This window comes from Carcharodon carcharias, chromosome 13 (genome assembly GCF_017639515.1).
Source record: "Carcharodon carcharias isolate sCarCar2 chromosome 13, sCarCar2.pri, whole genome shotgun sequence".
Lineage (NCBI taxonomy): Eukaryota > Metazoa > Chordata > Chondrichthyes > Lamniformes > Lamnidae > Carcharodon > Carcharodon carcharias.
The window spans coordinates 115,675,432-115,693,513 of record NC_054479.1 but is presented as its reverse complement, the minus strand read 5'-3'; the positions used below and the strand labels follow the sequence as shown (position 1 = coordinate 115,693,513).

The following is an 18,082-nucleotide window of genomic DNA, read 5'->3' as shown; positions in this document are numbered from 1 at the left end:
GGAAACATTTGCTTGAAGTGCTCAGAGTTTACAAAGGAAAATGGTTGCATGACTTGATTTTTTTTTTGTTGTTTTAAATCCTAGCACTGGGTTTTATGGGGCGTCATGGTCATCAGTAACTGAGGAATGGCTGCCCCGCTGTCATTTATTAGGCTGGTGGATGGGTTTCTGCCCTTCAGGGACAGGAAGCCCTGCCTCAGAGAGCTGCCAGCCAATTAGATGGCTGGCAACTCTGCAGTCTCAGCAGTTCTGGGGCAGGAGCTGTGGCCACGTCTGGGAGCTGGGAGCACAATCGGTCCCCAATGATCGTCACTGGAGCCAGACACCAAGGTAAGTGGTGGGGGAGGGGCGCAGGTTTGGGAGGTTGTAGGGGGTGGTGGTGGGGGAGGGGGCAGCACGGTTTATTGCCTCCCATGGGTACAGGGGACCCGCCAAGGAAGTCTTCCCCACTGGCCCAACACTAGCCCATGCAACTAAAGCTGCTGGGCTGCCCACTTAGCATGGGCTTCCCCCTACTTTGGGTAGAATAGTTGTGGGGGTGGGATAAGCCCTTACATGGACATTAATTGGCCACTTACGGGCCTCAAAAGGCCCAAATGGGGGTGGGGGATGCCACCACAGCCCCACATAAAATCACGCACAGGGGGCACGCGGGCACGAGGCGGGAAGGCCAAGTGCTGGATTTTACAAGCACCCCTTTCAAACCTGCTAGTGGGGGAATGTAAAATCCAGCCCTTAGAGTCTGTTGTTGAAGGTTTAGAAGGTTTCCTGCTAATGTCTTAAATGTCAAATGCAGGTGTTTCAGCTTTCCTGGTAAATTATGTTCCTGCCATAGTGTCCATTCGGCAGTGATGGGCAACCTTGACTTGCTGTCAAAGTAATGCCAAGGCTAATAACATTCGCCATTATTTACGTGCAAATGCCACAGCTACTTCAGGCGTGGGCACATGCCTGGTTGAACAAAGAAATCCAAAAGTTGATGTCTGAGTTGCAGTACTCTACCACTAGCTTTTCACTGTCTGACTCACCATGGAAATGCATTGAGTGGGGTGAAGTTGCTGAACTTGCATAAGGGATACAGACTAAACTCACTGCAGAAAGTTAAAATTAGTCTGAGGTAATGTAACAGCCTGTGTCCCATCCAGAAGGCAGGAAGGAAAAAATACATACCTTCATCTGCCTGGCTACTCTATAAAATTATTATTTTTATTCTAGAAATGGACAAGGCTTTACTCTGACTAGCCCTGACTCATACCAGAGGAATTTCTAACCTTCAAAAATCAGCAGGGACCTCTTTCTCTTTAAAGAGGTGCTAATGAACCTCTAGGAGGGCAGCGAGGCACTCGTCAGAGAAACGTGGGTTCGACTGTCCCACCGACCTGCCCTCCCACCTGCCGTGTCCTCCAGCAACCAGATCCATCATGATGACTTTGTGACCCATTGTGGCAGCCTTCCAATGCTAAAGAGGTGAGGGTGGTCAGGAACCCAACCACTGCCCGCGATTGGCTCCGCACTGCGATCTTACACAGGCAGGCCAGCCAACTGTAAGGATGTGGTGCCACAGGGAGGTAACTGTGCAGTGCACTGAGGTCAGAATGTCGGTAATTGCAACCATTCCACTGCAGTCTCTATATTGACGTGAACCTCGAACCTGGAATCCCCATTGATAATGGAAAGATGTAGGCACCCTGATGCATATCTCTGTCTCATCCGGGTGCCAGGCATGCACAGTAACAGTGTAATGACTTCGTCTAATAGTATGTCCTTGTTCTTCCTTTCAGGCTCACCAGCAGCCCATCGGGATGAGGAGCCTGAAGGCCCACCCCTGACTCCAGAGGACAGCAACGCAACTGCATGACACCCTCTCTGCCAAGCAGGCAACATGCAGATAACACACCCCGGTGGGTATTAGACCAGCGGCTAGTATCTCGGAGCACATTGGTGAGGGTACTTTACACTCGCTTGAGGTGCAGGCACAGGCTGAGAGTGCCCAGGGCACCAGCAGTCGGAGAGCTGCTGGGAACCAGGAACATGTTCAGTCGATTGCTGATGATATGCGTCTGGAGTCATCCCTGAGGCAACAAATGCTGGAAGTCCAGCAGGATTTTCTGGAGGATCATGGCGGAGATACATGAGGGAATGTGTGCCATGGTCTCCGTTGTGGTGGAGCCTATGTGGAGCATGAGCAATGCAATGACCCTCATGACCGAGCGCGCTGCCTCCTCCATGGAGACAGTGACAACTCTCATGGAGAGGCTCCTCCAGGGGCTGAATCAGGGATTCCCGGGGATGCACTCGGACCTGCAAACCCTCACACCAGCAATGTCCTCAGGTGGTCACTGTCAGTATGGGAGATGGATTGGGCACCCAGTATCCCAGCTAGGTGCCCATCCATCAATGGTGAACAGGGAGATCCAACGCGACCTCACGCTGGAGCACGAGCTGCCTGTCGTCACTGTGGGCTCCTCTCGGGGCGCTCTGGATGAAGGCAGCAGCTCCTCCACCCCTCTATTAGTGGCTGTGGCATCTGATGAGACGGTGGCGACTGGGGAGATGCCAGCTGTGGCACTGACCAGTCCCTCCCAGGTGGGGCCAGCACAGGCTCCAGAGGACGCCCGCCAATGTCATCAAGGCCAACACGACAGCAGAGTGAGCAGGCTGTCTCCAATGCCGGTGCCAGCGAGGGGGGAGCACCTAGACATAGCACCCACAAGCTTAAACGTAAAGGCCTTGATCACAACATGGCCTCAGAATGGGTGATATTTGTTTTCCCCGCTTTTAATTTAATTTTTAATTGGTGTGATAGAGAAAACCTCTGAATTTCATTTCTTAACTCTGTGGCAAGCACCATATCGTTCAATGTGTTTTTGTACAACAAGCCTCTGGGTGCTTCATTTGTTCTGCAGGTGCAGGGTAAGCCCTGATGTTATGAGTGACTGCTTTCACATTAAACTTTATTGAAATGGCACATTGTGCATGTTGTTGACCAAGCAAATGTCCCCGTCAGGGATCGAGTATGGAGTCTGCAGCCCTGGCATGTGATGGTGGCTCTTATTTGGTAGGCTAGCTGAAGGAGCATTAGTTCAAAGTATCCCAGGTGTCGCTGTCTCCCTGGAGGTTGCCAGGCCAGCGCCTATGCCCACAGCGTTCTCCTGACCGTGCTTGTCCTTGGACTCAGTACTGGATTTATCGTCTGTTGCCTGAGCAGCTGCATCAAGATCTTCTTCCTCCACTGCACACCCCTTTCCAGTGCCAGATTGTGGAGAGAGTAGCATGCAACCACTATCAGTGACACATGCTCTGGGGGGTATTGGAGTGACCCCTGAATGGTCCAGGCATCGGAAGCGCATCTTGAGAAGACCTGTGGCTCTCTCTACGATTGCCCTTGTGGAGGTGTGGCTCCAATTGTACCGCTGCTCAGCCTCTGTCCTTGGGTGGCGGAGAGGGGTCATGAGCCTCCTTTTGAGGGGATCGCCCTTGTCACCCAGCAGCCATCCATCCAGCTGGGCTGGAGCACTGAAGAGCCTCAGCACCTGGGAGTGTCTGAGGACGTAGGCATCATGGGAGCTGCCTGGGTACCTTGCACAGACTTGCAGAATCTGCATCCTGTGATCACACACTATCTGCACGTTCATGGAGCGGAAGCACTTCCTGTTGACGAAGGCACCGGGCTCACCTGCTGGCACCTTGATGGCCACATGTGTACAGTCTATTGCACCTTGAACATGGGGGAACCCAGCAATCGCTGCAAAGCTTCTGGCTCACTCAGCCTGACTGGCCTCATCCATACAGTAAAGAGTAAAGGTCAGTACCCGCCTTAACAGACCGTCTGTCACCAGTTTGACGCAACTATGAACAGCTGATTGGGAGACTCCACACAGATCCCCCACTGAGCCCTGGAAAGAGCCAGAGACATAGAAGTTGAGAGACACTGTGACCTTCAGAGCCACTCACATGGAATGTCCACCCACACAGTCGGAGCTGATCTCAGGGCCGATCCTCTGACAGGTGGAGGTCACTGTCTCCCTTGAGAGAAGGAGCCTCCTTTGGCATTGCACCTCAGACATATTGAGGTAGCTGCATTGTCACCTGTGAACCCTGGCAGCAGGATAGTGGCATCTTTTTCTGCCCCTTCTGCCTTGAACTACCTCTTGGCCCTGCACCCCTTGTGCCAGCACCTGTCCTCCCATAGGTCACTCCCCTGGAGGCTAAATAGGGACACCTGGCCTCCTCCCCCTTCTGGCCCTCTCTCCCTCCTCATAGGAGGTGCCTCCAGCGGAGACCACAATCCCCATTCCCAGGGTAAGGGAAGGCTGTTTAATATCTGGAAGGCCCCAAGTGGTATGGATCCTCTGGGGGCCTGGAAAACAACACTGAGTCCTGAACTGAAGCCACTTATTTCTGTCAAAGCAGCTCTGAAGCGAAATGAAGATGCCTTGTTCACACAAGCAAGTAGCAGCAAGTTATAAGCTAAAGTAGAAACTACTCAAACGAACAAGCCCACTCGCCCCTCTTATCCCGCCCATGGATGAGGTTTTTGGAAATGTGGCCCACCTGCCTGCCCATTTAGCCCGTGCGACGGCCTGAAAATTGCACGGGCTACCCAAACTCTGGGACAACTGGTGTCTCAAGGGCCTTAACTGGCCAGTTAATTAATGGCAGACGCGCCTCCGTCTCCATCGTGCACCCGCCTTGCGAAATATCGCGAGGGTGTGCATTGATGCTCGGCCAACAACAACACGCTTCATTTCTCAGTCAGACATGTTGGGTGCGCACCCACACGCCGACCTAAAAATTCTGCCCAGTGTGTCTGCAAAGGTCAAAAAGGACCCTGACTCCTCGATTAAACACCTCAAGATTCCAGAGCTGGGAAAATACATCTGTTGTCCAACACCCAGGAGAGGAAGTAGGAGATATGTCACATGAACCCCCCACCCCCCCCACACCCCCCCACCACCACCACCACCGCCACAAACTGCTAGCTTGGTGAAGGTGGAAATCAGAAATACCTTTCTGTTTACAGATGGGTAGTGAGAAGAGAAATCAGGGCTGTTTAAATTAACCCCCCTCCTATCTGTAACAGTCTGTTTGAGCCATTTGGGGTTTGTACATACTTATTTAAAACTGTATTAGCTGACAGAGAGTTTAATTATGTGCTATTTGTTAACAACTGTCAAAGAACCCCTCTGGCAACAAAAATTAATTATTGTAAGTCTCTTTTAAGATGCTATATATTTTTAAAATGTAAAACTTAAAATGAAATATTTTTCTTTCTGTCTCTCTATTTTCTCTCTTAATCCAATCTTTCTTTTCATTTTTATTTCTCTTTCTGCACCTAATTTGACATTGAAATCACCCACTCTAGTTCACACTTTTTTCCCAATCCTTCCGACGTTAATTTTACAATTTTCAATCTGGTTGTTTAAGGAGATGCACAGTTGCTCGTACACGTTGATTCAGGCCCCAGGTGCTTGGTTTCCCTCAGACCTTTGGAGCTCACAGTACAAGATATCATCAAGATTGAACAGATAAGGACAAGTATAAATAACGGCAGGCAGATTTACATTCACTCTAACAGCACATTATGGCCCATTATGTCCAAGGTTTTATTATTACTGGCCTGGGGGGAGTAGGGGGTTTGGGGGTGATTAACTCTGGCGCAGGTGAAACGAGGAAATATAATGAGCCCATCAGGCCCTCTAATTGTCAATAAAAGAGCAAATGAATTATTCTCACTCTTGCAACTGGATTTGTAATTTGCTGCTTCTGTTTTATGTTGTGCAGAGGCTTTGGTGAAATCACTCATACAAACATTTCTTGTTATTATTCACTCACAGGATGTGGGTGTCCCTGGCTGGGCCAGCATTTACTGCTTATCCCTAACTGCCCTTGAGAAGGTGCCGGTCAGCCACCTTCTCGAATGCAACTGTATGGTTTTCCAGGCCATTTCAGAGGGCAATTAAGAACCAACCACATTGCTATGAATCTGCAGCCACACATAGGCCAGATTTTAATGAACCAGATGGGTTTTTGTGACAATCTGGTAATTTCATGGTCAAGATTACTGATAGCAGCTTTTTATTCGATATTTATTTCTGTAACTGAAATGAAGTGAAGTTCCCCAGCTGCCATGGTGGGCTTTGAACTCATGTCTTCAGATCATTAGTCCTGGTCTCCAGATCACTAGCCCAATCACATAAATACCATGCTGCTGTATCCGTTTCTTGTTGAATTGCGCCAGCTCTGACTTCCTCTCCTATGTTGAACTATCAACTGCCACCACCAAGATGTTTGATTGGCTTATTAGATATTTTGACTAATGGCAACCACATTTTATTAGTGCCTGGAGAAATTACAATGTGTTCACAAAGGTACCAGGCTCATTTTAATACATATCTCAAATTGCTCTGAGACTGTTCATGCATTCAAGAAAAGGATTTGCTTCACTCCCAACCTTCCAATTTTTGCAGGTTTCATCTCTGTTTGCCACTCTTTAACCTACTTGTTTCCTGTTCCTGTATGCCCCTCATAGTTTTGTCATTATCCCCACCTCTGCTTGTCTGACTGTTTTCACTCTTTTGCTCTCCTGCTTTCTCATAACACTTTCCTGCTGTCAGTTTCCTCAAGCTTGTACGTACTAATCCCTTGCATTGTATATCTCTGATGCATGTGCCTTTCCTGTTTACACATTTTAATTAAAAAAACTTTTCCAAAACCCAAGACTGGCAGATATTAGATACTTGGTCAGAGGTTGGGACCAGGTCATGGAGTAAGGGTGAGTTTTAAAATGTTGGAAGAGATAAGGGGCAGGATTATAGTTAAATAATATACTATGCAGATAACAAATTATTTTAAATCATTCTTCTAATAGTTGTGTATTCATACTACTGGACCTCCCATGATGCTATTCACAGTATGTTGTAGGATATAATGTATTTTAACAATAGGAACATTATACCATATAACGTACAATGTATTAATCTTCTGCTGAAGCACAGTTGTGTGCAATTTGATATGTCCTAAGTGCTGGGCAAGTAATAAAATCTTTTTGGGAGGAAAATTAAAATTGGCAAAAGAAAATATGGCATTAATAATTGCCACAAAAAGAAAATATCACTAAAATTCTAACAACTACAGGGAAAGATCTTGATCCTTCAACATGTTTTTTAATGCACAAAATTAGAAAAAGTGCTGTGATTCAGATTTATTATCTGTATTCGATAATGTTTCCCCTAAGAGGCTGATCAAAATAAACAAAAATAGAACCTTCACAGGGTAAAGGAAAGATTCCTAAAATATCCTGGACAATTCCAGTAAAGCATGTTATCTAAAACTTAGTAAATTTGGTCATTGTTCTTTGAATCCTATACCACAGTGCAGTAATTAGGAAAAGTGTTGACAATTTAATTAAAAGGAGAGAAAAGCAAGACTAATTTGAACTAGGGGAATAAATATGGAGGTGGGGAGCTTTCTTGTGCTTCATGAAGAATGAGCGGGCTGATAAGATAAATAGCACTTTACGCTAAACCAGTTCAGAGTACGACTGAAAGCAATGAGATTAACCTTTTGTACTAACTCAGTATTTATGATATCATTAAGAGATTGCTCTCATTTATCGTCAATGTCATATGAGATGCCATATGCTATAGATAGCTCAAATAATTTACAAAGGGCAAATGAGTAGAGGTTGAGCTGAATACTTAGGGACAAAGTACAACATGCATGGCTCCACAGATGGCATGTACAAACTCCTGAACAGCTGTTTAATAGCTTCCTACACTCCCTACTGGTTACTGGTAGCTAAGTGTTACTTTACAACATTGATATATGAAGGAAGCTGTTATTGTGGTTAGAGCACCAGATTTAATACTTAATAAACGTATTTGGGTTATACATTCTCCCCACCCATGACAAAATGAATCCGCCGTCTCTCCAAGCTTCTATAGGAAAGAGTTAAATGGAGAATTCAACTTCACTCATCGTCCCCTTGGCTACAGACCTGCAGCAGGGAGAGAAAATTGAATACACAGTCCTCACTCTCACAATGCTGCCAGCTGGTCAGGAGCAACATGACTACAGGTGGCTTAGGAGGTGTAAGTCTTCACGAAGAGAACAATAAAGGAAACACAGAAGCCACCTGTTCCTATTGACTGACAAGTTACCCTCCAAATAACACGTTGAGTGGATATTTTGATTAAATATTAACTCACTACACAGAAAGAGAAATAATCAAAAGTGCAACATGGGTGGAAACTTGTGCTGATTGGATATTTTCAGGAATTGAGACCAATTCTGGATCCTGACCCTGCTTGTGTCTAATGTCTGCGCTCCGGTGAGATCTTCCAGGAGGTTGCCTCCTAATTGTCTGCCTCCGCCATTCAATTAAAGAAGGCAGGTGGGTTCCTGAGGCTGAAGGTCCAAGGGGCCTGCAGCAATAGCAGCCCCACTGGGAGGGATGGGTGCTGCTGGGTAGGCAGGAGACCACAAGGGTGCCTGAGGATGGAGGTTCCTTTTAAGAATTATGACATTGTAAAGAAATTCCTGTTGCCACAGCTGCCAGTCCATCAGTGTGGAGGGGGAGACCCTGCACAAGATGCAGGTGTCCGTGATCCTCGAGCATCCCTGGCTTTTTGGGGCATGTGGGGAAATAAAACAGGCCTCACTGGCTCCTCGGCCTACCACTGGGAGACTGCCTCCACAGAGTTGTCAGGTTTAGCACTCAGTGGGAGTCCCCTCCACCACTGGGAAGATCCTGGTGGAATCTTCCCCGACATTTCATTAGCTCCTTGATTACAAATGGCTACCCCCGAGGCTGCCAGGAAAATGGTTACTGTCCTTGTTAACCTGCCTCCAGCAAAATCGCCTGGAGGTGGGAACGCGTCAGGCTGTTGACCTGACACCTTAAACTGCAAATTTGCTCCCGGTCTGGCCTTGCAACCCACCTCTACAGTGCCGGGAAGATACCACCCCACAAACCCATTGCAACCATGTATCTCCCACCACAACGCCTAACAGTCATGAGCCTCCTGCTGCAGCCTTCAACCAAAGAAAACTAATATTTCACTAAAATTTGAAGAAAACAAGTACTTGGTGGGACCAGGAAATTAAATACTGTCTACAAGTGCTTGTGTGAGATGGACCAAGAGGGGAAAAGCATTCTTAAGAGAGGATACATCTACAATTTTTATACAGGTTATAGTAGATGCACCAAGCACTGTCACATTGGGCTGTAACTTCCGGGCTCCAGGGCAGTGTAACTGATGGGTACCCCAACAATGCACCGGGGAACTCCCCCACTTACCCCGGAAGTTCCCAGTTAAGGACTGCACAGCAATTGCCCGGGATGTGCAAACTTCTGATGAGCAATTGCCCTGCACTGGAAACCATCCGAAAATGCGATTTAAATTGCAAACTTCGGATGGTTCCTATTGTGTTACATCAATAGTTACCCAGAAAAATTTAGTTTCTGGGTAACAATTGTACTGGCCTCCCCAAGGCCCTCGACTACCCCACCCACCCCCCCCCGACTCTCCGACCCAACAAATTCTAAACGCTTGTCTTACAAACTACCTTCTCCCTGGCTTGAAAGTGGATAGACCTTTAAACTTACCTGATTTACGACAGCCAGTGCCGTAAAAGAGGGAATGTGGCTTCCTTGCATCGGGCTCTGAGGCCCTCAACAGAGGCTCTGGGAGTGTGCTGACCTGCACAGTTCTCGTCTGGCTTGATACGGAAGGTCAGGCTGGAAAGGATCGATAGGATTTGATGGTAAGAAAGCAGGAGCGGGGTGGCAATCTGACTCTGAGTGCCACTCCGCAGAAGTTCAGGCCCAAAGTGCCTCTCAGCTGCATCTTTTCTCATCCTTGGGGTGTCAGCATCTCTGGCAAGGCCAGCATTTATTTGACATCCCTTTCTACCCTTCAGCAGCTGATGAGGAGCTGCCTACAACTGAGTTGCTGGGTCATATCAGAATTAACCACATTGGCACGGGTCTGGAGTCACATAGGCCGGGATTTTCCGGCCCTGTCGGGGGCGAGACAGCGCCCTAGCCAGAAATCCATTGACTTGCGCGATGGGACCGGAAGATCACGGTGGCGGGCGGGTGCGGAAAACCCCGCTGATAGTAATTAAACAATATGGGTAAGGACAGTAGATGTCCTTCCCTAAGAACATTGGTGAACCAGATGGTTTTTATGACAATCCTGTAGTTTCATGATCATCATTACAGAGACTAGCCTTTTTATTCCAGTTTTATTAATTAAAAGAATTTAGATTCCATCTACTACCATGGCGGGATTTGAACACACGTCTTCAGATTATTAATGCAGCAACATTATCACTATGCTACCATTTCCCTTATCATAAGGGTGACTTAAAGGCTATGTCTAATGTTTCGATCCCTGACTGATCTCCCTGGGTGCAACAGAAATGAGCAGCTTTCCTGGTCCTGGGTGCAGATTTCGAAATTCGAGCAGAAATCAAAAACGTGATAATCAAATTAAAGGAAAACAAAGAGGGGTAACTGATGATCCAGAAAATAAACCTGATGTAGGGTGAGAGTACTTTTTTGAAGTGTTAAGTGCAAGCTGTATTGTTATGTTGATGCTATCAGAGAGGCTGGACCACATGACTCATCCACATTTATGTCAGTGTTGTAGGTCTCATTTCAGCGATTCATGTTGAACAGCCCATCATAATTCTGTATGCTCTTGCATTCATAAAACAGCAGCCTTACAAAATGAAAATAAATGCGAGAATAGTTGAGAGCTTCCTTAGAATAAATACCTTAGTAATACCTTCTTTGCCAGGAGTGTATTTTTGAAAGTGTTCTGTTCAGAACAATTTCCAAAACTGTCATAAAGGGTAAACTAAGTGCGGTGCTAAATATCACATCAAGATTTTTGGCAGAAAGTGCTGCAAATGTACTTGAAGGAGTTGAACGATTTATTAAAAGGAGTGAAATTAAATTGAACTCAATCCTGTCATCTTCCGACTAGGCACTTTACAGCCTTCCGGACTGAATATTGAATTCAACAACTTTAGTTCTTGACCTCCCCCCTCCATCCCCACCCCCTTTCTGTTTCTTCCCCCTTCCTTTTGTTTTTTTCCAATAAATTATATAGATTTTTCTTTTTCCCACCTATTTCCATTATTTTAAAATATCTTTAAATCTTTTATGCTCCCCCCCACCCCCACTAGAGCTATACCTTGAGTGCCCTGCCATCCATTCTTAATTAGCACATTCATTTAGATAATATCACCAACTTCGACACCTATGTGTTCTTTTGTTCTGCTGTCTGTGACATCTTTTGATGATCTGCTTCTTTCACTGCTTTTGCCTAGAACCACACCACCCCCCTCCATTTCTCTCCCCCCACCCAACCCCACCCCCCCCCACCACCTTAAACCAGCTTATATTTCACCCCTTCCTGGGATTCGCCTAGTTCTGTCGAAGGGTCATGAGGACTTGAAACGTCAACTCTTTTCTTCTCCGCCAATGCTGCCAGACCTGCTGAGTTTTTCCAGGTAATTCTGTTTTTATTTTGGATTTCCAGCATCCGCAGTTTTTTGTTTTTTGTTTCAATCCTGTCACTCACTTTGCTTTTTAAGATAAAAGACATTTTGTTTCTAATCCTCATTGTCAGATTACTCTGGGTTTTCCTGGTTGGAGCCATTCAGTTGTCATGGCATCATATTTCTGCTTGGAATAAAAGGTCCACAGTGTAATTGAGACCTGATACATCTGATTCAAAATAATTCCATTTTCAGGTACTCAATGGCATCACATATTGTTTAATTCAAGCAGGAAAACTATTTAAATAAAAACATTCCGAAGAAGGGTCATACGGACTCGAAGCATTAACTCTGTTTCTCTCTCCACAGATACTGCCACACCTGCTGAGTTTTTCCAGCATTTTCTGTTTTTGTTTCAGATTTCCAGCATCCGCAGTATTTTGCTTGTACCTTTAAACTATTTGAATGTGCCCTGACAAGATTGTTATTAATCACTGCTCACATTCCCACTATTTCAAAAGCAGATAAGGTGTATGTTAAAAGGAATGAATTCTTCCAGTAGCATGCTTTCTCAGCTTTGCTATGTCTATTTTTAACCTTTCTTTAAAAATATTCCTCACTCAATGCAAATGCAAACAGTAATAAGTATAATTTGTTCATATCGTACCAATGCATCCAGGTATACGTTGGTCCACTGAACTTGTTTTTCTTTTGTGCCAGCCAAAACCATTGGTCTTCCAAGTACATCCAAATATTCCTATAAAAATGAACAGTTATAATTGATCACAGCAGTCAAAGTTTTCCACAATGGTAATCACAAAAAATAATTCTTACTTTCTATTATGCTTTATTGATGTGGAAATATTAAGATTTTAAAGAAAAAATACACAGTAGAACATATAGGCTTCTTCCATAATAGATTGGTCTACTGGAAGTACTATCATAATTTCCTTATAGAGAGACCGCAGAATACGATGTGCAAGTGGACCTTCTATGTAGTTGTTCATAGTGATTCAAATGTTCCACTAGGGGGAACATGAACTCTGGGACCACTGACTGGCAGGAAGTGGCAACAGACCAGTGCAGAGGTATGGTGGGTGGCCCAGTGAATTTTAATAGCCAAGCCAAATTTACATACAGCTGGTGGGCTGCCTAAACCAAATGGATGACCCTAGGCAGAGGGAGTTCAGGAGGGTGTCAAATCATGCCCCCTGTTCTGAATTGTGCCATGAGAGGAAATAGTTCCTCTGCATTTACCCTAGTAAATCCCTTGATCATTTTCAACATTGATCACCCTTCAACCTTGTAAACCCTCTGTAAAACAAGTCAAGTTTTTACAGCCTGTCTCATAAATTATGAGCTCTAGAGATGTTCTAGTGAATCTCCACTGCACTCTCTCCAAGGCCAATATAAAACTTCCTGAGGTATGGTGCCCAAAACTGAATGTGATAATCCAGATGAAGTCTGACCAAGGCTTTGTACAACCTCAGTCCCAGTGGGTGTGAAAGAGCAGTAAGCGGAGTGCTTTGATATTATTTCCATATCTTCCAGTTTCATAATGACAGGAACATTACACCATTCACCATTACACTGCTGCTGAGATGCAGATTTGTTTAAGATGGCCTATCCCTTGAAAGTTAGAAACTTTAATTGTTATAAGCAACTATGGACAGTGAGAGAGCTTTGCAAATCAGTGTGGGCTCATCTGTTTCAGGTTTATCTCAGAAGTAATTATATATTAAACTAAATAACGGGAAATTACAGGCCGATTAGCCTGACCTCGGTCGTTGGTAAGATTGGTCCATTGTTAAGGATGAGATTTCAGAATACTTGGAAGTGCATGGTAAAATCGGGCAAAGTCAGCATGGTTTCTTCAAGGAGAGGTCATGCCTGACAAATCTGTTAGAATTCTTTGAGGAGGTAACGAGTAGCTTAGACAAAGGAGAGCCAATGGATGTTATCTACTTGGACTTCCAGAAGGCCTTTGACAAGGGGCCGCACAGGAGGCTGCTCAGTAAGATAAGAGCCCATTGTGTTAGAGGCAAGGTACTAGCATGGATAGAAGATTGGTTGTCTGGCAGGAGGCAGAGAGTGGGGATAAGGGGGTCCTTCTCAGGATGGCGGCCGGTGACTAGTGGAGTTCCGCAGGGGTCAGTGTTGGGATCACAACTTTTCACTTTATACATTAATAATCTAGATGAAGGAACTGAGGGCATCCTGGCTAAGCTAGCAGATGATACAAAGATAGGTGGAGGGACAGATAGTATTGAGGAGGTGGGGAGGCTGCAGGATTTGGACGGGTTAGGAGAATGGGCAAAGAAGTAGCAGATGGAATACAACGTGGGGAAGTGTGAGGTCATACACTTTGGTAGGAAGAATAGAGACATAGACTATTTTCTAAATGGGGAGAGAATTCAGAAATCTGGAGTGCAAAGGGACTTGGGAGTCCTAGTCCAGGATTCACTTAACGTTAACTTACAGGTTGAGTCGGTAGTTAGGAAGCAAATGCAATGCTGGCATTTATTTTGAGAGGACTAGAATATAAAAGCAGGGGTGTGCTACTGAGGCTTTATAAGGCTCTGGTCAGACCACATTTAGAATATTGTGAGCAATTTTGGGCCCCGTATCTCAGGAAGGATGTTCTGGACCTGGAGAGGGTCCAGAGGAGGTTCACGAGAATGATCCCAGGAATGAAAGGCTTAACATATGAGAAACGTTTGAGGACTCTGGGTCTATACTCGATGGAGTTTAGAAGGATGAGGGGGGATCTGATTGAAACGTACAGAATACTTTAAGGCCTGGATAGAGTGGACATGGGGAAGATGTTTACATTAGTGGGAGAGAATAGGACACGAGGTCACAGCCTCAGAGTAAAGGGAAGACCTTTTAGAACAGAGATGAGGAGAAACTTCTTTAGTCAGAGAGTGCTGAATCTGTGGAATACATTGCCACAGAAGGCTGTGGAGGCCAGGTCATTGAGTGTATTTAAGACCGAGATAGATAGGTTCTTAATTGGTAAGGGGATCAAAGGTTACGGGAAGAAGGCGGGATAATGGGGTTGAGAAACTTATCAGCCATGATTGAATGGTGGAGCAGACTCGATGGGCCGAATGGCCTAATTTCTGCTCCTATGTCTTATGGTTTTATGGTCTTTAGTACCAACATTGTATATGGCATCTTTAATAAAGTGTGCTGGGTATACAAGTAGTCATTTGGTAGTTCAGAACTTGAGAATCAATGTAAAAGGACACATATTGAAGTTTCTCAAATTGCACTCATCAGGACATTCACAAGAATACCAAATGTAAAGGGGACAACAATTTATACTTCATGAGAGTGTTAATAACGGGACTCTGATTGGTAGAGGCGTTGCCATGGAGAATGCACCAATTAACTGATGACTGACAGTTAACTGCCAAGCTTTCTTTAAAGTCAAACCAGGCAGGTTGACTCCCATTGCCCAGGGGAATGAACCAGAAAATGGCTGTCACCTATTTTGTTCAGTTGAAACAGGTGCAATGTGTGTACATGCACTTTCTGTCTGCAAAGAACAGGGCCCTGTGCATTAATATACGAGCTTCTGGCTGAAGTAAGTTGTCAAACTGTGAGCCCGGCTGATAATCTTAAATTCGTTGTCAGCGTAACTCTTAGCATACTCAGGATTGTTTAGCAAATGTTGTCCACTCGTGGAATCACAGCTCATGTTGGACACTGTGTTGTGAGTTTTGCAAACACGGGCTGGTTGAGTATGGTCAGTACTTTGCCTGCTGAGAACAATCGAAGGGACATGCTGTTTGATGCGATCCGCTCGTCTTTGGGATGTACATCATACATACCTAGCATCAAACTGCCATTGAAATTCATATTCCACATTACTCATTTGTGTGAAAGACAGAATGTCTTTTTGGCTTGGTGGCAGCATTCAGATAGTGGCAAATACCATTCATGTTGCTACTGGATAGTAGCAGCATGAAATGGCTAGCTTCACCCGTTGCTCAAATTTTTGAGATACCTTACCCTTTCAGGGTAATCTGAAGTAGACTGGGCACTTTTCAGGACTGAGAGTGGCAGCCTTTGGCACATTCATGAGCTTGCACGATATACAGCGAGCAATGATCTGATCAGGGTAGCCATTATTCCCAGGAAAGCTTTGATGTGCTCTATTTCAGCATCAAGCTTGCATGGTGACTAAATGGCTTGGGTCCTATTTACGAGGTTGCCGATAAGGCCAATCTTATAGTGTGTGGTACTATAGGAATCCCAACGAGTATATTGACCATTGAAGGTAGGCTTATGGTAGATGGTAATAGAGAACCCCTTTGGCAGTTAACTGTCAGTCATCAGTTAACTGGTGCATTCTCCATTTCAATGCCTCTACTAATCAGAGCCCATTTGCCAACCAATCAGCAGTCTCTTCTCATGAAGTATAAACTGTTGTTTCCTTTACATTTGGTATTTGTGCGAATGTCCTGATGAGTGCAAGACAAAAAGTTTCGACATGTCTTTTTTCAGCGACGATAAAGTATGTTGCCTGGAGTGCAGCAACAGAACACACTGTTTTAATGTAGTTTACATTGTATATTATAATTAGTTTTCTTTACAATGTTAATCTTGGGTTGTTTGGATCTTAAGTGCAGTTGTAATGTTTAACTGTTAAAATGGAACTCTTGCTGAGAACCTAGTTTATCAAAGGTAAATTATTAACAGAAAATGACAAGTTTCCATAATATTGTTTTAATATGATTGCTCAGGTGAACTATGACATTTGAGGTGTGACACAGGTGGCACACACTAGGCACAAGATGCAGCAAATGCATGGCTTATAGAAAATCAGAGGATATAGCAATAAGTGCAGAAGCATTTTACCACAGAACACATAACATACTATTCTGCCTGCTATGGTGCAGCTATCTTTAATCTTTAATGCCACAAAAATCTATCTCCCTGCCTCCTCAGGTCAGTTAGAGGCTAAATCCTCACACTTTGTAAAAAGAAGAGACATAAATGTGCATGTGTGTTGGTGAGTCCTCGAAAGTGTCCCAGGGATGTCTCAAAATGTTTATATACCAAAGTATGTATGCCAATATCAGGGATCTTGGTTATTGGTATGAACTTTATTTGCCCATTTACTGACCCAAGCCATCAATATCTCCTAAGTCTAAATCAGATTGAAATGAAAATCCCTCCACTCTAACCCGAAGTATTGTAACCTTCTGTTTCAAAAGAAAATCCCAAACCAGCCTCTTGGTGACCTTTCTGAAAGAATGCTAATTAATGCAAAACTTTTCACAATATTGAGCAGTGGGCTTGAGCCCGAGAAAGTGGATTTAGATTAACCAAACTTTCACTTTGAACCTTGGACATGTCAGGGAGGAGCTTCTTCCCAGCAATCTAGCTGATTGAAGCTGAGGTCACAGAGGTGAAAGGGTAATGTATTTCAACTGAATGTGCTTGAACTCCAGTACGTGCACTGTAGTCTGAATTTTGAAATAATGTCTTTCTTTATAAATAACAAAGATAGAAGGGTCTGAGCGGGAACATGTCTGTCGTGACACCGTAGGGGCACAATTGGATAGCATCAAAAACATGTGCAGGGATCGCTATGTGCAATTAACCGCTGCCTGTTCCTTCTGAAGCATGCAGCATGTGCGGCTTCAGGAGGGCCAATGTTCATGCAAGGCAAACACCACTTAAAGCTAGCCTCGACTACTAAAAGTCAGCCTGTACCTCTTAAAAAGGCGTATCTAGCTGCAGGAGGTGCTGGACGTTGGCAGGGGAAGGTGTCCGAGCAGGAACTGTGCTGAATAATGACGTAACTCACCCATCAATGATCTCTATCAACCACGCTGCATACCTTGCATTCATAGTGCCACCTCACCTGCACATACTTAGCACTGCTTTACGCATCACACCATCATTTTGCAGCTTGGATCCATCATCAGTTATTGAACCATGACCTAATTATAATGCATTGCACATACTGACACACTTCCCTCTCTCTTGCAAGTTATGATGGCACACAACTGCAGGCAGCAGCACCCAAACAGTGGGGACGGGCATCACTGCCTGTCCTCACTCGTTTTTTAAGATACATTCACAAGATGTGGGCGTCACTGGCTGGGCCAGCCTTTATTACTTATTCCTAATTTACCTTGAGAAGGTGGCGGTGAGCTGACTTCTTGAACCACTGCAGTCCATGTGGTGTAGGTACACCCACAGTGCTGTTAGGGAGGGTGTTCTAAGATTTTGACCCAGTGACAGTGAAGGAACAGTGATGTATTTCCAAGTTAGGATGGTGAATGACTTGGGGAGATATAAAGGACATGGTGCTTGCCATTACTGTAGTAGCCATGAATGAGGCCATGTTTGCTCATATCAAATCCTCCTCCTCACATCCCACTTGCCCCCATCCTACAACCATTTCCGATTTACAAGCTGCAGATGGTGTATGCATGCATCTCTTCTTTTGCCTCACTCTCCTCACCACAACACTACCCTTGTGCCTTTCTCCTTTCAGATACATAAAAACTGCCACTTAGCTAGACAGTGGTGAAGGAGCAAATGGTCA

General features: G+C 45.0%; 1 protein-coding gene across 1 annotated transcript in view; it reads right to left on the bottom strand.

Moving 5' to 3' along the window:
• LOC121285595 (voltage-dependent calcium channel subunit alpha-2/delta-1) overlaps positions 1-18,082 on the bottom strand; it is a 711,948-nt gene that overhangs the window by 138,179 nt on the left and 555,687 nt on the right. Inside the window, exon 15 of the mRNA XM_041202183.1 lies at positions 12,182-12,271. Within this exon, the coding sequence (XP_041058117.1) occupies positions 12,182-12,271 (90 nt within the window). The remainder of the gene's footprint in view (positions 1-12,181; positions 12,272-18,082) is intronic.